At 43.6% G+C, this 24282-nt stretch overlaps 1 protein-coding gene across 1 annotated transcript in view; it reads right to left on the reverse strand.

Annotated features, from left to right (window-relative positions):
- The window catches only part of SBF1 (SET binding factor 1), a gene marked incomplete in the record, with an annotated part of 417110 nt that overhangs the window by 66153 nt on the left and 326675 nt on the right, over nt 1-24282 (reverse strand). Inside the window, 5 exon segments of the mRNA XM_078779651.1 lie at nt 4710-4895; nt 5005-5106; nt 5431-5607; nt 5708-5907; nt 20213-20287. Coding sequence (XP_078635777.1) covers nt 4710-4895; nt 5005-5106; nt 5431-5607; nt 5708-5907; nt 20213-20287 — 740 coding nt within the window.

Consider the following 24282-nt stretch of genomic DNA (forward strand, 5'->3'; position numbering starts at 1 on the left):
GATTCATTCTATTTTCGTTTATAACGTCTTGCTACCCTTTTCCCTGTTTACTTTATAAATAAATCCTTTAAAAGGTAAGAAACGTGTTTCAGCTATCTGCTTCCGTGTCCATGTGTTGCCATTATTTTGGCCCATTTGAAGCTCCTTGGAGAACAGAAAAGTTGGAATTAATTGAATAAACACAGTCCAAGAAATAATTAAAAAGATTGTTCGGCCCATCTCCCGAGTCTAACTCAGCGCTGAGGTTCCTGTTTAACGGGAGCTTCAAACAGGACTATGTGAGATGGTGAAGAACAGCTGTTTTGAAGACTTTGAGGGAAGAATTACATTGAAGAGAAAGTGAAAATTTCCACAGGCAGGAAAAAGAGGAACAAATGAGGAAAGGTGATCAGTGATCCTGGGTTTAGGTAGTTAAACCATAAGGGGGTTGATGGTAGACTGTGTGAGCCCTGCAGAAACCTGGGATGGACAAAGCATGGAAAGAGCAGAAGGCGCAAGACCAGAAAGGAGGTGGTAGAAAACAGAGAGACCACCTACGTATCTGTGATGGTGAAGTGATATGCCCATGGACTCAGCTTCATCATGAGAGATTCCGATAATATTGAAGCCCTTGGTTTCCACTGCATCAAGTTGAATAAGATGTGAGGCAGGGGAGCCAGCCCAGACCGGAGAGCAGTACTCCATCAAGCTGAGGACGAAGGCCTTGTAGGTGGATAGGAGTTCAGGTGTGCCAACAAAAGACTTTGTACGACGGAGGATGCCCAGTCGGCGGCTGGCTTTGGAGGCCAACTTCGAAATGTGGTTTGCCCAACAGAGATCATAGCTGATAGTGAGACTCAAGAGTTTGAATGACTGAACTTCCTCAAGAGGGTTGTGAAGAAAGTAGATAGGAGGGTTTGCCATTCGGTCCTTTCAGAGAGAGATAGTGAGAGTGTAAGGTTTGTCAGAATTGAAAGGCACATTATTCCAAGTGATCCACCAGATTTAGGGGGATTTGGAATAAGACTTGATTTTCACCAGACTTGAGTGGTTGCCACAAAACATGTTAGGAATAGTGTAGACCAGAGATTCTTAACCGGTGGGGGCGACCCATCAGTGGGCCGCAAGGCGCAACCTCGGAGTCCGTGGAGATCATACCAACCTGAAAAGGCAGGTTATTATTCATTTACCTCATGAGTGTTGATAAAATTTACCTCGTTAAAAAAAGTTATATTAAGGCTTTTGTATTACTTTGTGATTGGAATGATGCTGTTTAGAATGAAAATAAAGAGAGATCGAGTTAAAAAGGAGAATTAAGAAATGATAGGGTTTCCACCTGTGGCATTCGCAGATTCAGTGTTTGTAGTTTCGCCATTGACCGTATTTGGGTGATCGAAGGTCCTTCCGGTACGGAGAACATCTCGGGCATCTCGTATTCACACGAAAAGGCAACAGTCACGTGAAAAAGTAAGTACACCCCATGTAAAGTTTTGACTTTTTCAACATATTTCAAGATACAGCTATTTGATCTTCATTTCGACAATATTGACAGATAAAGGTGAAATAATGCAACAAATATCATGAAACATTTACATTTTGTAGTCCATTGTATAATTTAAATTAACATATATGCAAATTTCGCATGCGGAAAAAGTAAGTACACCCTTGGCTCTAATAGGTGGTATTGCCCCCTTTGGCAGAAACAACCTCAAGTAGGCGTTTCTTATAACTGTCTACCAATCTCTGACATCGACTGGGAGAAATTTTTGCCCACTCCTCCATGCAGAATTCTTTCAGCTGTGCGATGTTTGAGGGGTTTCTTGCATGCACAGCTCGTTTCAAATCTCCCCACAACATCTCTATGATATTTAGATCAGGGCTTTGACTTGGCCATTCCAGAACCCTCCTTTTCTTTCTTTTCAGCCATTCCTTGATGGATTTACTGGTACTAGGGCATACCCGTACTATATATATATCTAAAATTATATCCCCCCCTCTATTTACATGAAATGGTTTGGTCCATTCGCAAAGCCAAAGCGAACGGCTTGCGAGTACGGTGACAATCCCCCCCCTCTATTTACATGAAATGGTTTGGTCCATTCGCAAAGCCAAAGCGAACGGCTTGCGAGTACGGTGACAATCTCCCCCCTCTATTTACATGAAATGGTTTGGTCCATTCGCAAAGCCAAAGCGAACGGCTTGCGGAGTTTGGTAAATAAATCGCCATAGCTCGGTAACTACTTGTCCGATTAATATGAAACCTTGAAAAGGCACATCCTCGGGTCCCCAGCAATATACCTGGCAAGTTTCAAGTATATCGGACCCGTGGTTGTCGAGAAACAGCGGTCACAGACACACAGACACACACACATACACACACACATACACACAGAGATTACTGGAATTATAGATAGATGTTTAGGGTCATTGTCATGTTGCAAGGTCCACCTTCGGTTGAGCTTCAACTTTCCGACAGAAGGCATCACATTATCCTCAAGCACCCTCTGGTACAATGAAGAATTAATAGTGGATTCTGTGATGGTGAGCTGCCCAGGCCCTGATGCAGCAAAGCTGCCCCAAACCATAACATTTCCACCACCGTGCTTTACAGTTGGTATCAGATTATTGTGGTCAAATGCTGTCTTTGGTTTTTGCCAAACATGCCTTCTGGTACTGTGGCCAAATAGCTCTACCTTTGACTCATCTGTCCAGAGCACATTGTTCCAGAAGTGCTGGTCTTTGCCTCGGTGTTCATTGGAAAACTTTAGTCTTGCCCTGATGTTCTTTCTGGACAGCAAAGGTTTCCTCCTGGCACACCTCCCATGTGGATCAAATTTGTGCAGCCTCTTTCTAATGGTCGACTCATGCCGTGGCAAGAGCTACCCTCGGTCCCGTGATGACATCCTGGGGTTATTCGAGACTTCTTTCAGCATCTTGCGGTCTGCTCTCGGGCTGAACTTGCTGGGGCGGCCTGGCCTGAAACAAGTTGGCAGTTGTTTGGAATCTTCTCCACTTGTAGATGATCTTCCGGACAGTCGAATGATTGATTTCAAATTGTTTGGAGATCTTTTTAAATCCCTTCCCAGACTCGTAGGCATCTATAACCTTCTTTCTGAAGGCCTCAGAGAGCTCTTTTGATCTGGGCATGGTGATGCCGCACACTTCAACAACAAAGAGCAAACCAAACTAAATGTCTGAGGTTTAAATAAGACAGGTTCCTCCAAGATCCTCTCTAACGATGTTCTAATCATTTGCACCTGAGCTGGTGCACCTGATTCTAATTTTAGGTATTTGAAGTACTGATAAATGTGGGGGTGTACTTACTTTTTCCACATGCAAAATTTGCATTTATGTTTATTTAAATTATACAATGGACTACAAAATATAAATGTTTCATGATATTTGTTATATTATATCACCTTTATCTATAAATATTGTTGAAATGAAGATCAAATCGCTGTATGTTGAAATATGTTGAAAAAGTCAAAACTTTACATGGGGTGTACTTACTTTTTCACGTGACTGTAGCTGCTCTGTTTTACTTTAACTGTATTTTATTTTGGCAAACATGGACCGTTTCGTGAAGAGAAAAACTGATGATGGTGGCGAGACTTCAGGAGTTGCTAAAAAGGTGGTGAAACGCATCGTCGGAAAATATGACACTGAATATATTAAATTTGGATTTACAGTGACGGGATTCAGTCATAGAAGGCAATCCTGTTGCCTTTCACCACCACATAGCTGAGTGAGTATTTTATTTAATCAATTGCAGCAGACAGCTACATATAACGAAGTTCAGAGCACCCAAATTTTGAAGTTGTCATTATTTCTTATGTGGGCTTTGACCTCTTTTGACATATACTCAAGTGGGCCTGGAGGTGCAATAGGTTGAGAACCCCTGGTGTAGACCCTGTTAGAGGTTAATGGTGAAAAAATAGTTATTAGCTATAATATATTTTGAAACTTAAATAAGGGGATGGGTAATTTGTTTACCTGTTATACTTAATCATGACCAAACTTTAAAAGGAGAGTGTAGGCCCTATGGCCATTAAAATTACGGGGTGGCGAGTGGAGATTCGGGGAGCGGGTCGGGGTTAGTTGTGTTTGTCTTGAGGAAGTAAGGATGTAGCACGTGGACCAACCTAGCACTTGGCACTTGTTATTTGGTCATTTTCACAACAGTGTAGTCATTTGTGCATTTAATCCAAACTAAATAGGTTTATCCAAAGCATACTAGAATAGCCGCAACACTACAGGTAATGGAAAACAAAATGAGTGAGGATAAATTTAAGAAAGTCTATACAAAGTGCAATGTCAATATAATTGGTATCTATTTTAAATTGGACAAGTGATAAATTAACTTCAACATTATCCAGAGCACAGCTTGACAAATGATTAATCAAAAAGTTTTCCCCCAACTATGCAAACAAAACAGCCTCAAGTTGTTGGTCCTGGAATTTGTTGTTTCCAGCCCCTGACAAATTATTTCCAGCAAAGAGTTGTGAGTTCCCTGATGCCAATAGAACAAAAGCAATGGTTCCAATTCTGAAACTCTTGGAAAGGGAAAAACTTTTTGATGATATCACGTTACAGTAAATCTTAAGAGTTGACAAATAACAACGAAGTAAAGACATAGCATATTTGCCTCTGAAGAAAAAGCTTTCATTAAGATAACAACCCAACTGCAGATAGTAATATATATGCCAAAGACAAAGGGGGAAAAAGCTTGCCTGATGGACACAGTCCAGAAACTGTAAAAATATGGGAGCCAACCCTCTTCCAAGGAAACTCAATGTCTGGTTATTGCGATGACAAAATCGATGCCCGAACGAGATCCATTCCTTCTCTACGAGTAGCCGGAATCCCTCCAAGGTACGATAGTATGGATCCAGAAGAACTTGAGTTAGTGAGACCAACTGCGTACACAAAAGAGAAAGTGAAGAATGATAAAAGAAACTCGTTTTTTTCCATTTTTTAAAACCAGCCCACATGAACCCACATGTACCCACATGAAGGACAGCAAACCTGAGTGGTAATATCCCATCCTTCTTCTAGGCTCACACAGACGGAAGTTCCACTGTCCAGCATCTCCACAATAAGAACAGCCAACTGCAGTGACCGCTGGATCTAGGGTCGTAAAAGAAAATCACGCCAAACCAGAACAAGGTTATTTGTATTGAGGCACAAAAGGACATTTACAAACATGAAGTTGACTCGGCTGGAGAAAAGTTTTCCTTTGAGGAACTACAGCGGAACCTTTCCAAAAAAAAATAATGTCACCCTTGTCCAGCAATAAAAAAATTATTCAGCAAAAAATAAATGCTCAGTGAGATTAAACACCAAAAAAGTCAACGCTGTGCAGCATTGCAGGCTCAGCAATACCTAAAGCACAACAGTTAAAGGTGCAGATAAATTAATCAACCACGAAGAAACAAGCTTAGGTGTATGCACCTGCTGAAGCCATTCAGATTCTTGCAGCGATTGCAGAAAAGAAGCGTCTGTCACGCCTGGTATGGCACTCGGGACACAGACCCTCAATAACTTTTTGAAGCTTCCCTTGACTGCCCGCAGATCTGGATAGTCCACAGGACACACTTCGCAGCCATGCACAGCCTCAAAACGTATGGCCTGTTTGCAAAAGAAGAGAAATTCGATGAATGCATGATGGATTTGAAAAAAACATTGGTGATGCTTATTTTTAGAGAGAAAAACTCATCCTACTGTTTACCTTGCCCTGCGATTTATCAGTGAGAATGTAAAGGGCAATGCTCTGCATTCTCAACAAGTCACGCTCTGACCCCATGCTATTGTGCAACGATGGCAAGGCCTCCTTTCCAGCCAACCGGGCCCCAATCTCAGAAGAAATGGCCGGGCTACTGAAGCGGCTGCTGCCGAAGCGGCTGCTGCCGCGCAGTGATGTCCATTTTCCTGCAAGCAAAAGCAAGCTAGTCATGGGAGGTGATCTGCATCAGACATAATAAACAAGGAAAGAGTGTGTTTTTCTTGGCTATTTGACATTAAAAAAAATCACAAGCTGATAATAAAATGATAGTAATAAACGTGGAAGGGAGGGAGAAAGAGAAACCGGATCTGTGGGACAAGTGGCAACTCAGCCAATCCCATGAAATGTCATCCACGTGCGACATCATGCACAAATATATACCCATGCAGACATGCCATTGTAGAAAGGCACAAATGCATTGTGAGGGGGAGCGAGGAGGTGGTCCTACTCCTTTCTTCAGGTACGTATGAAACAGTGTATTAACATCAATACACCACTTACAATGACTTGTGCCAACCAGTATGGATTTCGAGAAAGGGAAACTTAAGACTGATGCTGGCGAAGAGATTTTAAAGTTGGGGAAGATATTTTAAAGTTGTGGAAGTGTCCGATAAAGGAAATAGTGCTTGGAAAATTTCCGAAGAATTGCGTCGGCAAACAAAAAGGGTGAAACTCAAGGGTTTCTTTTCATTATTTTATTTGTTTATTTTTCTTCACAGCAGCGAGGCTCATTGAAGAATAAGGTAGATCTGCCAGTGGCCCAAACGTCAAGGGAATGAACAAACAGGATAAGAAGAAAGGGAGGAGGAGAGGAAATACTGAAACTCGTCTGCAAGATGGTTGGGTTAAGAAAGGTTAATGGGGGTAGTACAGGGCACGGGATAGAATTGGGATGACAAGAGATGGCGGCGCACTGTTTGCTTGAAGCCCTGTAGCAAGAGTAACACAGAACACCATCTGGAAGGTGGTTCCATAGACGGTGGAAGCGAGGAATAAAAGTTGAGGTAGGCACAGTCAGCTTGGATTTTGGGAAGCTTAACCAAGAAGGGGTGACTGGAAGAATGCATAAGGTTGATGTTTAAGACTGGTATCAACAGTTAATGAAGTAATGAGGACTGTTTGTGCTGGAAGACTTGTGCTGGAATGATTGTGCTGGAATAAAATGATTGATGCTGTGCTGCAATATAAAAACATGACTTGTGCTGGAAGAGGTTTTGAGATGCCGCAACCACGAGTAATGGAACATTGAAAGAAAAGGCAATGAGCGATTTGTGCAAAATGAGTTCCGAATAATTTAATGGATGGTTGGATAAAATATTAAAGAGAATGTTGTGTTTGCTACCCTGTCGGGTGAGAGGGGTGATGTAGACAGTGAAGTTGTGTCAAAATGGAAAGACAGAAGTCGTCACACAATGTACAAAGATTCATTTTGTGTTCAACATTGGTAAACGGTCCTGTTTGGCCGCACGACTGCAGATAAGCCTTTTCAAGTCAAAGGTGGTGACTCACTCATGGAGGGTAAAAAAAAAATAGAAGGTAACTTATGGTGTGCATGAATATGCTTGGTGAAAAGGAGAAAGCACCGCCATTCGACCAATCTGACAGCCCAAGTTGCTTCAAACACATTTGTAAAATATATATCCTTGCGATTCACAAGCAAGAAAACTTGGATCACATATTTTCTGTTTAAATACTGACGACTACTACTTCTTCTTCTTCTTCTTATTATTTTGTATGTAGCATGAGGTCGGGAAAGCATCATTGGCTGATGGCTCAGCTATGCCGCTGATGCAATGCCCTCTGTAGACTATGATCGGAATGTGCAATTTCTTAAGGATGCCAGGGTTAGCTCCCTACTCTTCGCAAAGGAAACCGGAAGATCTTTATGATTCAACAACTAATGCCGGCAGACTGGATGCCCAGTTTAACGTCCATCTGAGGAACTGCACACACATTGATGAATCACCCTGCTTGTGAAACACCGGGATGACAGTTTATAGCTGGGTCGGGATTCAAACCCAGGCTAGGCCAGTGTATCTGCCTCGAGGCAATCCTACCAGCTGTCACACCAACTCTCTGAAGACTGACTGAAACAACCAGATGGTAATATGAGCCAATATAAATCACAATATTTTCTGTTACTGAACAATCCACAATCACACCCACAACTGCAAATGTGGACTGCAGAACATCAGTAGACTGCAGCCAATGGATCAGGGGATTATCCAGTCCCTGAAGGTGAATTATTGCCAACTGCAGCTGTGACACATGATTAGTGCCATGGTGAAAGATGCTACTGCTACTGGAACAGATCTCATGAAGAAAGTCAACCTGCTCGAGGGTAGATATGTCAACCTGCTCATGAAGAAAGTCAACCAGCACTGTGTACTGGATTAAGCAAGGACTGGGATATGGAGCCAAGAATTGTTTCTCCCAGTGTGGACATCTGAACCCACAATTCACCTGTGATCCCATCAGTATCAGTGATGAGAGCGATGCCACCGAATCGGAGGACAGAGAGAAAGTGGCTCATGACTTATTTGGTTCTGGTCTCCACGACCTGGATGATGTGGGCACTAATGTTGGTACATGCAGCCATGAGATGACTGACCGGAACGTCTGAGAACTGATGGTTCTCGGGATACCAGTGAGTGTGATGAGGACACTGATGACAAGGAGAAAGTAACTCTAGCTCCTGCCATTAACTCCACATCCGAGGATGGCTCTCGTGCACGTAATCTCAAGGTATTTCTGCACAGTACAGTGTAACAATGGCATGTTGGACCACATCATGAACTTGCAGAAGTGTATCAGCAGGAAATGAGCAGGAAAGTAAAGATCTCTGGTGCCAAGCAGGTCACAATGGACTCTTTAGTTAAAGAGTGACTTATATGGTTTAATTATGTGCCTTCCTTGTAATGTACATATTATATTCATTGGGCTTTTATTGAATAATTAAACTTAAGAAGATAACAAGTTGAGAAACAACTGAATCTTGGCAGATCTGAACCTTTTCAGCTTTGATTGTACGTACATACTTGCATACATGGCTCCAAGGGAAGCAAAGTGTGGGTTTGGGGTGAGGAGAGTGGGAGGGGGAGTGGGGGGGGGGGGGGGGGAGGGAGTGATTGAATGGGAGCAGATTGGAGGGAGTTGAGGAGCAAGGGGTTATGAGAGAGAGATGAAGAAGAGCTAAACTATATGCCACCTTTATGAGTTCTTATCAAGAAAATATGAATTATACTTACAATGGCAGCACCATCTGACTATCTAAGAGACCTCCAGTATCAACATACTTTGGTGGAGAGAAAATGCAGGAGACCAGAGACCAGAAGCTGAAATGAGCCAGCCACTGGCATGGTAAATACAAAAGGATACCTTGAATAACTCAAATGGAAGGAAGTATCCCAGATAAAATGAACCTTTAGAGGCCATTTTTCCCCGCAAAGCGGGGGTTGGCCTTTTTCGGGGACCGTGGTTGTTGTTGTTTTTTTGGTTCCCCTTTTTGTTGTTTTGGTCCCCAGATAAAATGAACGACAGAGGAAAACTCCATTGGAGTCATCAGAAGGAACCCAAACAAGCAAAGACATTGAGAGGAAGCTCAATTACATCCAGCACAGAGCTACTTGCTTAGTAAGCTCACAATCCTCACAAAGTACCATCTATCCGATTTCACCAGCATTCTGTGGTACCCGCAGTGTGTGTTGGAGCAAATCACCTGCTCCATATTGTTGTGGTTTTGGAAAGACCCAGGGGAGTTACATTCAACACAAGAGGAACCATAGAGTTTAGATATTTCCATAGCAATTCTGTTTAGTGAGATTGCCTTTCCACTTGTATCAGGGACAGGAAAATGTGTTGTGTATAGTGGGTCCGAATCCCTCCCTTTTTAATTCTTCCCCTTCTAAATTCCCTCTCTACTTCTATCCCTTCTAATATCTCTCCCTCTCCCACGCCTTCCGAAAGTGCAACCATGCACACAAAGCAACATGCATTACAAAATATACACATTACATTACAAAGCATTACGTTATATTACAAATCAAAGCCATTTAAGCCCAAGATCAATGAGGGGAAAACTGCATGGCCGAGCCCCAGGTGACTGAGCGGAAGACACATGGCAAACCCTCCGATCAGCTCTGCAGAAAGAAAGGTCCAATCAGGGACCGACACATGACGGTCAAAGAGCGCTGGGGTGGCATTCACTCCCGAAGCCACGCCTCGCACAAGAGCCATAAAAGCCTGAGGATTTCAAGCATGGGGATTTCAAGTCAGGGGACCAACACAGGACAAGCTGTGCCGCAAGAACAAGCCTTTACAAAGGACAAACCTCTACGAGTTCGAACCTCCGTGCAGATGAGCAGAGTTGTGCCACGAGGCAGAGGGAGGACAAGCAGCAGATGCTCCCTGGAAGCGGCAGCCAAGCACACCGACTCACAATGTTTTTCTCTCCTATCGCTACTTCTAATTCCTTCATTTGGAACGCACACAAAGAGTTGCAACAATTGGACCTTCACCAGTCAGGGCGGAATTACTGATTCACACCTCAGTTTCATCTCGTGCATACAACAAACAACAGGCATTTTAAGGCCATTTCCCCTGCAAGAGCGGGGGTTAGCCTTGCGGTCCCCATGACAATCTTCTCCATTTTGCCCTATTTTCTGCATCTCCCCTTGTTAACCCCCTTGCCCGCATTTCCTCTTCGACCATCTTTAGCCAAGTCTTTCTCGGTCTTCCCGGTCCTCCACTTCCTTCTACATTCATTTCGATCACTCTTCTCAACCAGACACTTTCATCCTTCCTCAACACATGACGAAACCATCTCTACCTGTTTCTCTTCACAGCATCAATCACAGGCTCTATTCCCATCATCTTTTGCAATGCATAATTTGTCTTCCTCTCTCTCAACGATACTCCACACATCCACCAAACCATTCGCATTTCCACCCTTTCCAGCCTTCGTTGTTGCTCTACGTTCATTACCCATGTCTTGCTCCCATAAATCATAACACTTCTCACACATGCAGCAAACACCTTTCCCTTCAGCTTCAACGACACTCCCCTCCTCATCAGCACACCACTCAGTTCCCGAAACTTCTTCCATGCACATCTCACTCCAGCAACCGTTGCCGAGTCTGATCCACCTTCTCCATTCAGCACGTCTCTGAGGTAGCAAAATGTTTTCACACCTTCCAGCTTCACGCCGTCTCCAAGATCCAACTCAACATTTCCTCCATCTGCAGCTCCCTCTGTGCACACCTTACACTTGAATGTAGCTGCCACACTGGTCAATGTCCCTCTCAGACCACAACATTTTTGATGAACCCACTCAGCGCACATTGTACATTGAATGGAGTTCACATTCAAATACCACTTGCCATCACCTTTGTTTTTCTGATATTCACCTTCAGACCTTTTGTCTCCATACATTCCTTCCACTTGTTCATCTTTTCCTTCAGTCCATCCATACTTTCCGCAATCAACACCAGATCATCTGCATACAACAACTCCCACGGTAAACCCTCCTTTACGTTCTGAGCCAGCACATCCATCACAGATACAAATAGTAGTGGACTTAGTACCAACCCCTGATGCACTCCCACCTTCACCTCAAACTCACCACTGTTCTCGTCCTTCGTCCTTACAGCTGTGCGCGCTCTTTTGTACATTGCCATCACTACTCAGATCAACCATTCCTCCACTCCTAACTTCCTCAATGCCCATGTCACTACTTCGCGTGGAACCCGATTGAATGCTTTCTCCAGATCAACAAACTCAAGAAACAACTTCTTCCTCTTCTCCATGTACTTCTCCTGCAACTGCCTAACAAATAAAAAGCGCATCTGTCGTTCCTGTTCCTGGCATAAATCCAAACTGCATTTCGTCAATCTTCACTTTCTTCCTTATCCTCCTCTCCAACACCCTTTCCAAAACCTTCATTCCATGCTCCAATAACTGTATCGCTCGATACGAGCCACAGTCCAGAGGGTCACCTTTCCCCTTGTATGGAGGGACGAGGGTACTCAGTTCCCAATCCAATGGAATGCGGCTTTCTTTCACCACCAGATTACAGATCTCTGTCATTCTCTTCATGCCCCAACTTCCTGCTGCCTTCAACATATCTCCCACAATTCCCGTCGGCCCTCCTGCTTTTCTACTCTTCATTGTTTTATCACTTCCTCAACTTCCTTCTCAGTTATCTTCTCTACTGGTCCTAAAACTGGGTTACTCTCTATGTTGCCATCCCATTCATTCTCTGCATTCAACAGCATTCCATATATCTCTTCCATCTTCCTTTAATTTCATCTGGGTCCACAACGATTTGTCCCACTTCATCCTTCAAGCAACTCACCCCCATCACATCACACCTCTCTTTTGCGATCTGCTTTGCAATCCTGAATACCGCTCTCTGACCCTCTTCCGAATCCAAGCGCTCTCCGAACATTTTCCTCCATGCCTCCTGCGCCTTTACTACCTCTTTCTTTGCAGCCTTCTTGGCTGCCTTATAACTTTCATGCTCTGCTTTTTCTGCCCCCGTACCATTCGCCTTCTGCCACTCCTTGAACTTCTTTCTCTTGTCGTCAATCCTCTTTCCAACTTCATCATCCCACCACCATGTTTCCGAGTGCCTCGGTGGTTCTTTTGTCCATCCACATACCTCACCAACGGCTCCCAACAGACTATCTTTCATTGACATCCAAACACTTTCAAGCTCAACCACATCATCCTCTACCCTACTCAGCCTCTCTTTTAATGCCTCCCTTACTGTCACCTCTTTCAACCTCCAAACCTTCATTCTCGGTTCGTACTTCACCCGCCGAGCTCTCCTCGCACCTTTCACCCTTATGTCGCAGACAACCAAGTAGTGCTGTGAAACAGCCTCCTCCCCCGGGATCACCTTTGTGTCCCGGAGGTGCCCGCTATCTCGCCTACGCACCATCAGGTAGTCAACGGTTGTCGTCGACCCACCTGACGTGTATGTAACAAGCTTATTATCCTCTTTCTGGAACTGAGTATTACAAATCAACAAATCAGCTCCATCAGCAAACTCCAAAATCCTTTCACCTTCTCCATTTCTCACACCATATCCGTAACCCCCATTAACTCCCTCAAAACCGTCCATACTCCTTCCCACATGTCCATTTAGGTCTCCTCCTACCACAACAACTTCCTCATCTTTCACATTTTCCATCACCTTCTCTATTGCACACCAGAACTTGTCCTTCTCTTCATCGCTCCGACCAACCTGCGGAGCATATCCCGAGATGACGTTCACCAATAACTTTCCAATCATCATTTTCACCATCATCAACCTATCACTCACTCTAGTCACACTCACCACACTGTCTACAAACTCCTCAGAAAACAGGACACCAACACCATTCACACCCTCCAGGCACCCTTGCCACACAAACTTGTCTTTCTGTCCCTGCCTACCCTTCACCATTCTCACACCACTTCCCTTCCATCTCGTCTCCTGCACACAACATATGTCCACTCTTCTTCTGACCAATACTTCCACCACTTCTCCCGATCTCCCTGTCATTGTCCCTACATTCCATGTCCCAAACCTCAGAAACCGATCTCCACTTCGGGCATCAGACGTTTCATCGTCATAAATGGAGTGATTTCCACCCTTGCTTCGATCGGGTTCCCCACCTTGCCTTGAGTTTTGACGAGAGGGAGTGGGGTCCCCCACGGGGTACTTCGGGCTGTACCCTGCCCATATGTAGTTGTAATTGTCATGGTTCTCTTTTTGAGGCAATGTTTTTCTGGCCGGATGCTCTTCCTGACGCCAACCCTTTCATTCGCCTCTAACGACACGCAGGGATACGGTGTACCTATTCTAAACCGGGGCACACACCGGTGTGTTCCCATCATCATTCCCATCATCTTTCGCAATTCATCATTTGTCTTCCTCTCTCTCAATGATCCTCCACACATCCACCGAACCATTCGCATTTCCACCCTTTCCAGCCTTCGTTGCTGCTCTACGTTCATTACCCATGTCTCGCTCCCATAAATCATAACACTTCTCACACATGCAGCATACACCTTTCCCTTCAGCTTCAACGACACTCCCCTCCTCGTCAGCACGCCACTCAGTTCCCGAAACTTCTTCCATGCACATCTCACTCGAGCAACCGTTGTCGAGTCTGATCCACCTTCTCCATTCAGCATGTCTCCTAGGTAAATAAATATCTCATGCATGAAATGCATAAATAAACCTGCTCCTCTCTTGACACGATGCACCACATTGTCCTCTTCTTCCTCCCGTTCTTCGAGTTTGGTCCCACATGGGCCAGCGGGCTCACGTGCATGAGAAATGGAGTCGACAACACGCCGTGACTTCTTCTTCCTCTATATATCCCCTTTCTTGTCCACTTTCCCGGATATATGAGGCGCCTATGTTGTTTTAGTTATAAGACTGAAAGTGATAAGAAGCATAAGGGGTTCTTTTACATGTTAGCAGTTAAGACTGTTCTCTGTGACATTGCTATCTGCTTGCAAATAGTCGGAACCTGATATTCGTGGTCCCAACATTTGTGGATCCCGTGTATTCGCGGTTGATAAAATGCGACCTGCTTCTATTCTACATTCGAGGCCCTGTGCCTTGCGTAATAGCATTTTTTTGCGGGCAAAAAAAACCCTATTTCCCTCCAGCCACACATGACACTTCGAAAAGCATGTTCCTCTCGTCACGCATAACACCACTTCCAGACACGCGTAAACCATTTCTGACCAACTGTGCACATTACACTTCTAAAAGCATCTTCCACGCATCACGCATAAAGCCGCTGTACGTGTGCAGGACACGATTCCATTCTTTTTGCGGGCGTATTCATGGGTTTTCACGGGTGTATTCGTGGTTTTTCTGACCTGCTTCTACATTCACAGGCTGTGCTTGACGTATTCGTAGCTTTTAGCAGGCATATTCACAGTTTTTCATTGTATTTTTGATTTTCCCTGATGAATCATGAAAAGCCAGGATCCTATCCCCCCCCCTTTTCCCAGTGAAGCACAGCCCCCACATTCAGAGATTCGACATTCGTGGCATTTTCCAGGAACAAATCCCCAACAAATGTCGAGATCCGACTGTACGTGCCATTGCTGATCATCTATAAACTTTCCACATCTTCTCGATCGTCTTGTTTCTCCACTGGTCAGACACAGTACGTCATAAGTAGATGGGAGGTTGTACCCCCACTGGTTCCCTGCAGTAGATGGAAGCTGGTGCTTTCGCAGACGGTAAATCTCTCGTCTGTCCATAACCTTGAGTGAGCAGAAGCGTCGAGGGCACAGGCTTTATCTGGGATAATTACATCACCAGGAAGGTAAGGCAACATTTGGGCATGGGGATTTAGTCATAGATTAAATTCACCAAATGTCCGTCCGTTCCCAGGTAACGCAAAAACGGCTGAACCGATCGCATCAAAATTTTGGGTGGGTAATCCTGGGACGCCCCTGGAGTAAAATAGGCTATATTGTTTTTCCAATTTTAGCTTTGGTCTCCAGCATTTTCAGGTTTAGACTCCCGCCGAACGTTATTGTCCCGGGTACCGCAAAAACGGCTGCACCAATCGCAACGATACACCTCCATGCTCGTGGGATTCCCATGGGTGACCCCACTAGTAGATTAAATTCGATTTAGTAATTTGGGCACGGGGATTTGACCCTGCCAGGTTTAGTCACTTCAGACGGCGCCTCTGGTTGCATAGCAACCCATCGGGTCAGAGTTATCTGTGGTCCGTCAGCTTCAGGGTTAAAGGTCGGGAAGCAGGTTCGAGTAGCCCCTCGGGACCTGGCCGGAAAAACCATAACAATATTAACAAGTAGAAAGGCACTCAGTGGAGAGCATACATCCGCCTGGTGAACAGTTTATGTTTTGTATCTCAGAGTAGGCCAGAAAAATCACAATTCAGATTAGCTTACTATAATTCACCAAATGTCCGTTCGTCCGTTCGAAGGTACCGCAAAAACGGCTCAACCGATCGCAACGATATTTTGGGTGGGTATTCCTGGGACCCCTGGGAGTAAAATAGGCTATATTGTTTTTCCAATTTTTCCAAGTTTTCCGATTTTCCAGTTTTTCCAAACATGATGGAATAATATTTACCGATATGAACAGTGATGTGGCTTTTGTTGAAATTCTACAAATACTGTTTATTCTACATACCAGGAGAGAGTAGACCGACTCCTGACGAACTCTTCCTCTATAAACGTGTGGCTCCGAAGTAACATGGCAGCGTGTGCAAAGCGACTGAGAAAGAGGTGTAGCAGCCGCTTCCGTGTTACAGATTCAGCGCACACTCTTCACACATAAACGTGCGACTGAGAAAGACGTGTAGCGGCCACTTCCGTTTTTCAGAATTCAATCTTTTTTCAAAATGGGCGCCACGCCATGTACTGTTTAGATTTTGATGATTTGCATGTGATATGATTCAACGGATGTTTATATGAATCGTTTAAAATAAAAAAAGCCTTCAATTTCTGATATTTGGCCTTTTCATTTGGGCTTCCCAATTGAAGCCCCACCCATAGGGCGGGTACCCTTGCTCGTATATACAATGTAGAAACATTCTTCACCAAAATTGAATCGATTCTTCCATGACAGACACCCAACCGGTCCACCAGGTTTCATCCAAATCCATCCACAACTTGAGATATTCTGCTATGTATCGTTTTTGGCCCTATCTCCCAATGATTAAGAATCACTTTAAAAGTTCTAGTAGCCGGATCCGAATCCGGATCTTCACCAAAATCTAAGAATTTCGTCCTCATCACTTACGCTACATCTCTGCCAAATTCCGTCCACAACCTTTTGAGATATCCTGTTCACAAACGGACAGACAGACAAACAGACAGACAGACAGACAGACAGACAGGGCTGAAAACATAACCTCCATCCACCTTTGGTGGCGGAGGTAATAACTCTAAAGCCCTGTAATTGGAGATGCCTATCCCTCGTTTTTTTAATAGTAGTTTACTTGAAACATTCAATTTTTCATATTTTCATAATCTTCATCATTATTTAATACAGTGTGAAGTATAATCAAAACTGCAAAACACAAAGCATGATGGAAGAAAGACGTTTTCCTTTTGCCATATTCTTCTAGGCTTCTCAAATGAAAGTAAAGGAAAGCAATTCAAAATTCCCTCTATGTGTGAACAGGAAATAAAATTATAACTTAAAATTCCACATCATATTACACAGATAACATAATTCATACACACAGAAATAATCACTCCCAATATACTCCAATCAGAACACAGAGCGAGAAACTACATTCATATAATTAATAAATTACCACAAACTGTAAAACTCAATATTTCCTAAAATAACATTCCCTGTTGGTCATCCCACAATACATCTGGAAATCAAATAGTACAGTTCGTGGGATTTCTCAAAGCACAAACAAGGAATGCAATATTGTCACTTGATAAACAAAGCGTTCACTCAACAAAGTCTTTCATCCCTTCATGATGAACGACGAAAACTGCGCTATTTTCATCTAGTGTAACTTGACTCCATTGTATCGCTCCACTACTTCAGTGTTGGCCATATGAAAAATAGCATTTTGCTTAATGCAACAAAGTAGTTCATCCACAGCCAAAGCAATACCACGCCAATAACAAACGGTCTATCCACAATGGGGATGCAATTGTGTCACTTTCGGGCCCAAACGTTTTCATTACAATAGCTAAATGCATTTTTACCTCCTCCACCAAAGGTGGATGGATGTTATGTTTTCACTCCTGATTGTTTGTTTGTCTGTCTCGGTCTGTGTGCAGGATATCTCAAAAATTATGGGCGAATTCAAGACAAAACCTGGTGGACAGGTCGGGTGTGCAACAAGGACAAATTGGTTCGACTTTGATGAAGATCTGGATCGTATAATTTTTGAAGTGATTCTTCACCATTGAGAGATAGGGCCAAAAACGACAAAGTATAGCATGATATCTCAAACAGTGATGGGTGGATTATTTTAAAACTTCGTGGATGCATTGGGTAGGTAACAAGAACAAGCCAATTCGATTTTGGTTGAGGTCCGGATGCAGATCCGGCCTATCAGTGGGATACAAAACAAACTGTTCAGCCTGCCTGGCAGAGGTATGCTCTCTACCGAGTGTTGTTCATGTCAATGCTTTTACTTGAAATGCAAGACCAAAACGCTGTGATTTGCTTGCTAACTCCTCCAGTTTTTGGCTGATCTTGACCTAACGTTGCATGCTTACTTGAGAACCTACTGGGGAGTGTCCTTCGTGGTCGGATTCATGGACTGTCGTGGATTATTTATGGATTGGAGGGGAGGGGGGTGGTCAGCACAAACATGTGAACTTTCCCTTGAAGTCATGACGATGTACTGAGCAGCTGTTGATCGTTTCTAAGTAAGAAGTCAACAGCCTCTTCATTGCAGAAATTAAACAATATGAAATGGACAAAAGTCATCAATGCAGTATCACAATTCTCTCAAGGCACAAATCGACAGAAAAGGAAATCTCTTGATGGGACAAAAATCTCTCTTTTTTTGCATTTGAAACAAAACAACGAAAATGTTCAATCCTTTCTTTCAAAATCTGATGAATTGATAGCGCTATCACGAACAAATGAATTAGAACCCTCCAATGTCATAGTGGGTAATATGACAGCACAGAATCATGAAGCCAATTTAAAAAAAACACCATCACACCCATTATTTCTTTATCTTCAGAGCCACCTTCGTCTGGCACTTGAAAACAGGAAGGTCTTCAGAGAGTAGATGGCCTTGCCATCCACTGCACGTTGCACATCGTGCCAGGTGTGTGGAAGCACAGCTCTCCATCGGAGGATCCCCCAAGGAAAATGCGGCAGAGCTGAAGCAGCTCTCCATAGTCCTCTTGTGTGGTTTGCCTCTTGACCGGTCCACATAGAAAGGTGTCATCTCCTGTTGCAGGCCATCTGGCATGCCGTTGAAGAGCTCGTCACTGGCTTGCCAGAAGTTGGCCTTGTTGATGAAGGGCCAGCTCTTCTGGCAGCGTTTGAAGAGCTCCATCTCAGGCCCATCTGTTGCTCCCAGGGCAATTGAGGACATGTCTGACAGCATCACTTTGAACATGTGATGGTGGCACACAATTCAGACAAGCTCTTTGTTGAAGGATTTCTCAAGGAGGGTGCAGGTGCCCATCCTTAGCCTTGTGTTGAGGGCTATCATGTCGAAGACCAGTCCCTGATGATCGGATTGAGCTTCAAGTTCTCCATTGTGCAGAACTTAGTGCCACTCCACTACAACACGGATACAATACGTAGCTGATTAGGTAATGAGCCTGGAACACACACGACCATGATCGAGGACGGAGACTGTGAAATTGGTGGCTCTATTCCTGGTGATATTCCAGTCCTAAACGGGGGAAAAAAATGATAAGAACCGAAAAAGTCGTAAAAGGTAGAGACCTCTAAACATGTTCTGATCTGCCCAAATTTTTTTGCATGCAGAGCCCTGCTGTCAGCTGGAACAGGGAAGGTGGAGCGGCATATTTTCAATATGCTTTTTTTTACCCCATAGGCTTGGGCCATCCTACGATGTATTCTTTATAATTTCCAGCATGCTCAAATAAAAAGACAGAGCCAATTTGAACTTGCATGATTGCTTGTCCTTATACTGCACTTCACTCCTATCTCATGCACAGCAGACAGCTCACCACACTTTCAAGAGTAGTGGTAACAAGAGTAAAGAAAAGACTAAATGATGCAACTCAAATGTCTAAGTTGATAACAGCAAACTGATAATTATCAAAAAAGGAATTGTTAAAAAGAAAGGAGTGGGGATAAAACAACACAGGGTATGAAAAGAAGAAAAATACGACAACAACAACAACAACAGGCATTTAAAGGCCATTTTGCCTGCGAGAGCGGGGGTTAGCCTTGCGGGCGGCCCCATGACAATCTTCTCCATTCTGCCCTTTTTCTACATATAACGTATAAATATCTATGTATAAACAAACGAAAACAACAAAAATACGAAAACAACGAAACTCGTTCTGATTCAAATTGGGTGTAAAACAGCAGTGGAATTGAAGAGATGAACATGTGAAGACCATATGAGTACACATGCCATGAAAAAAACTGGGTTAAAAGTTATGTTTGCAATCAAAGCCAAAAGGTCTGCAACTTTGCGGATACAACTCCAAATATGGGAGTAAGAAATAGCCAGTGAACGGAGAGAAGAATGAGAGACAGCAACAGCATGAAGGTTGCAGCACTGAGCAATGTTGAACAATAAGGATATATGGGATTGCAGCAGGAACTGAAGAAATAAAAATGAAATGAAATATGAAATGCAATGCTGAGAACATGCATGCAGCAGATAGGTCAGTGATTTAACGCAACGTGTTTGCCAGCTGAATGAGTAATGAGGAAGTAGCAGTCATGGTTAGTCCTGGACAAGCGTTTCAAAATCAAAAACGCTTTACCTTCACGAAGCATCTTGCCCTTGACTGCAGATTTTGTGGATGAGACAGTAAACAGCTTATCTCTGTAACCTAGCACTGCAGGGGTATGCCAGGCATAGGGAAGAGTCCACAAGAACGATGTGAGCACACCACAAGCAGAATACCCATCGACCTTGACTTGCTTACTTGGCCAAGGTGAAAATCAACTCTCCAGGAGTTTCCTTTTTTATTTAAAAATAAAATAAAACAAAATCCACATATAAAATGACACAAGATAAATTATGAGCCACTTTATATATGGATATTTTCATATATTTTAATACATTTTGAATAGGCTCCATTTATGAAAATAGTTTTCATAATACTGGAGCTTCCATGTTAGATTCAAGCAAGTCAAGGTAAACCAGTGGGAAAAACCAAAGGAAACACAAATGAGCTAAAGCAAGAAAAGAAACAAAATTAATGACTTTGGCAAATAAAAACTCCCACCACCTTTAGGCCAAGAGGAGAGGGAAATGAAAAGCAAAGGATGCTGCAATAGCAAGGAAAAACCGAGTATCCCCAATGAAACAAGAATGGAACAATCAAAAACAGTTAAACATACAATGCCTTGTGGGAATGTGGTATAAAATGAGCAATACGAGTCTGGATGTACAAGTCAGGATGTGATTTTTACATTCAAAGTGTGTTGTTATAAAAGGTTGAAAGGTGTTCCCACAATGGAACCTCCTTTGAAAATCTAAAACCAAAAAGAATGATTAAAAATGGGACACTTTAGTGACCTCCAATGCAAAGAGATGAGAAATACACCGGTACTTGGTATGCAACTTGCTCAAACAAAAACAACGCTGTCATAGACTGACCGGTACTTGCGAAATCAGTTGTGGCAACCTTGTCCATTGGAACTCAAAAATAATAGGCTTCAAGCTGTTGATTGGTGAACCAATTCAGTGACCCAATATTCAAATTTGGTTCAAATTACAAGTTAATCTGGTGAAAATTGACAATTTATGCTACCTTGACCTATTCACCTTAAATCAACAAGCTTATAGCTTTTGCATAGCTCTAACAGGCGGATAAGTTTTGCGAAGAATGCTGTAGAATTGCGACCTCTAGGCCAATGGCACAGACAGACAGACATGCAGACAGACATGTGACCTGCTTCCCTTCCCTCAGCCTGTCATCCAGAGGGGAGATCATGGCAGACGGCCAGATGCCGTCTGGTCAGTGAGGTCAGAGTAGAGTGACCTGGTCTGAAACCAAATTGATGATCAGAGATCAAGCAATTGGAGAAGAGGAAAGATTTGATATCCGAAGCAATGATGGATTCCATGACTTTGCTGATAATTTGGGAGAAGGCTGATTGGTCTGTAGTTGCAAGGATCTGTTTTTGCACCTTGCCTTGTTGCAAGGTCCACAAGAGCTCACTCATTCACTCACTTCGCTGTCGTAGGTGAGGATTGGTGAATGGTGAACACATTGATTAGTGTTCTACGACATGGTTGTTGTTGCTGTTGTTATTGTAGTTCATGTTGGGGGTAGATTTTTGAAAGGTCGAATAGCTGACAGACCCCACCCACATTAGTCACTTGACTCCACACACACAAAATAATATGGTCGCCATCTTGGTTTCCTGGTGGGCCTAAAACATCAGGCCTGTGGGCCTGCACTGATTATGCACTGCCCGGGTTAGTTGCGTCAGATTTCCGTTGGATTTGTTTGGGTTAAGTGTTACTCACAATGGGGGACCCAGAAAAAATCTAATCATATGTCAAATAAAAATTATTAGTAAGGTTTAATCAAGCCATCTGCATGAACGGTAGGCTCCTCCCTAAAAAAAATAGTGTGTGCCGAAGACATTAGGCCTGCAGCCTCTGCTGATTACACACTGCCTGGGTTGGTTGCATCAGATTTGCATGGGTTTTGTTTGGGTCGAGTGTCACTCATGATTAGCGACCCCAAAAATCAAATCAATGTCAAATAAAAATTATTGGTAATTTCTAATTAGGTCTGTCAGCACACAAGGTACTTCCCTCCCTAAAAAATAGCATCAAGTAATTTTTGAAAGGTCCCATATTGGGGTTAACGAAATCAGTGACCTTGTGACAAATCAGCTTGTTCTGGTCTGATATAACCATGGAGGGTGACATGGATAAGAGGAGTTGAGTTAATTTTTAATAGCGCATTAAATGCGTGTTGCCCAATCAGCTGTTCATCTTTTAAGAGTGCTTTAAATAAATGCATGTTTCCCAATCGCCCGTTACCGGATTTTTAAAGCCAATTCATTCGCATTTAATGGCAAAGTCCCATACCTTGATTGACCACGTCCAGGTTTTTATGAACAAAAGGTTTATTACCACAGACAGAACAGAGGGTGAGAGAGAGAGGTTGAGAGAGAGAGAGAGGGTGAGAGAGAGAGAGAGGGTGAGAGAGAGAGAGGGTGAGTGAGAGAGAGGGTGAGAGAGAGAGGGTGAGAGAGAGAGGGTGAGAGAGAGAGGGTGAGAGAGTGAGGGTGAGAGAGAGAGGTTGAGAGAGAGAGAGGATGAGAGAGAGAGGGTGAGAGAGAGAGGGTGAGAGAGAGAGAGGGTGAGAGAGAGAGAGGGTGAGAGAGAGAGAGGGTGAGAGAGAGAGAGGGTGAGAGAGAGAGGGTGAGAGAGAGAGAGGGTGAGAGAGAGAGAGGGTGAGAGAGAGAGGGTGAGAGAGAGAGGGTGAGAGAGAGAGGTTGAGAGAGAGAGGGTGAGAGAGAGAGAGGGTGAGAGAGAGAGAGAGGGTGAGAGAGAGAGAGGGTGAGAGAGAGAGGGTGAGAGAGAGAGAGAGGGTGAGAGAGAGAGAGGGTGAGAGAGAGAGAGGGTGAGAGAGAGAGAGGGTGAGAGAGAGGTAGAGAGAGAGACGGTGAGAGAGAGAGAGAGGGTGAGAGAGAGAGAGGGTGAGAGAGAGAGAGGGTGAGAGAGAGAGAGAGGGTGAGAGAGAGAGAGGGTGAGAGAGAGAGAGGTTGAGAGAGAGAGGGTGAGAGAGAGAGAGGGTGAGAGAGAGAGAGGGTGAGAGAGAGAGGGTGAGAGAGTGAGATAGTGAGAGAGTGAGTGTGAGAAGTATTCTATGAATACCATCTAGTTTAAACTCGGATTCGATTTCTTTTTTCGGTTTTAATAGCAAGTTAAGGTCGATGAAGGCCCTGGTAAAACGAATTCTGCGAAAATCTGAACTTTTTTTGACGAAGTTACGGCCTTTACAGGCTCAATGTTAAGTATAGATGCAGCTCTTGACGGTGATTTTCAATGCTTCGAGCGGCCTCATGGGTTTATTTTAACTCAGATTCGATTTCTTTTTTTCTGATTTAGTAGCAAGTTAAGGTCAATAAAGGCCCTGGTAAAAGAAATTCTGTGAAAATCCTTTTTTACCCTGCGCTCACGAAGCGAAAAGTGGGGTTAAGCATTCAGTTACGTACGTGTGCCGTGTGCCGTCTGCATTTTCATATGTGCGTGCGTGTCTGCATTTTAAAAATTCGTTTTCTCTGCAACCGTTGGTCCGATTGACACAAAATTTTACCATGGCGCCACTGGCTGTATAATTTTTTTATTCATAATTATGACGGCATAGGTCACGTGGTACGGACGCCATCTTGGAAAAACGTAACAACTCTATCTCCCAAACCGCTCAATCGAAAAAATTGAAACGTGGCTCATTGTCAAGTACTCACCATGGGGAATAAGATATGTTGATGGTGATGTCATCGGTGCCTTAATTATGACGTCATAATTCGACAAGTACAACGCTTGATCTGATCAGTATGAATAAAACAAAAATTCCCCTGCAACTGTTAGTCTGATGGACATTAAATTTTCAGAATATGTGCGGCTCTTCCTGCAGAATTTTTAATGATAATTATAACGTCATAGGTCACGTGGTACAGACGCAATTTTGGAAAAAATCGAAAACAGTTGCACCTCTATATCTCCAAAATCGCTCCATGGAAAAAAATCAAACATGGCTCATTGTCAAGGACTCCCCTTGGAGAATAAGATATGTTAATGATGATGTCATCGGTGCCTTCGTTATGACGTCACAATTCGACAAGTACACAACTTATCCGA

This window comes from Myxine glutinosa, chromosome 1 (genome assembly GCF_964187855.1).
Source record: "Myxine glutinosa chromosome 1, kmMyxGlut1.1, whole genome shotgun sequence".
Classification (NCBI taxonomy): domain Eukaryota; kingdom Metazoa; phylum Chordata; class Myxini; order Myxiniformes; family Myxinidae; genus Myxine; species Myxine glutinosa.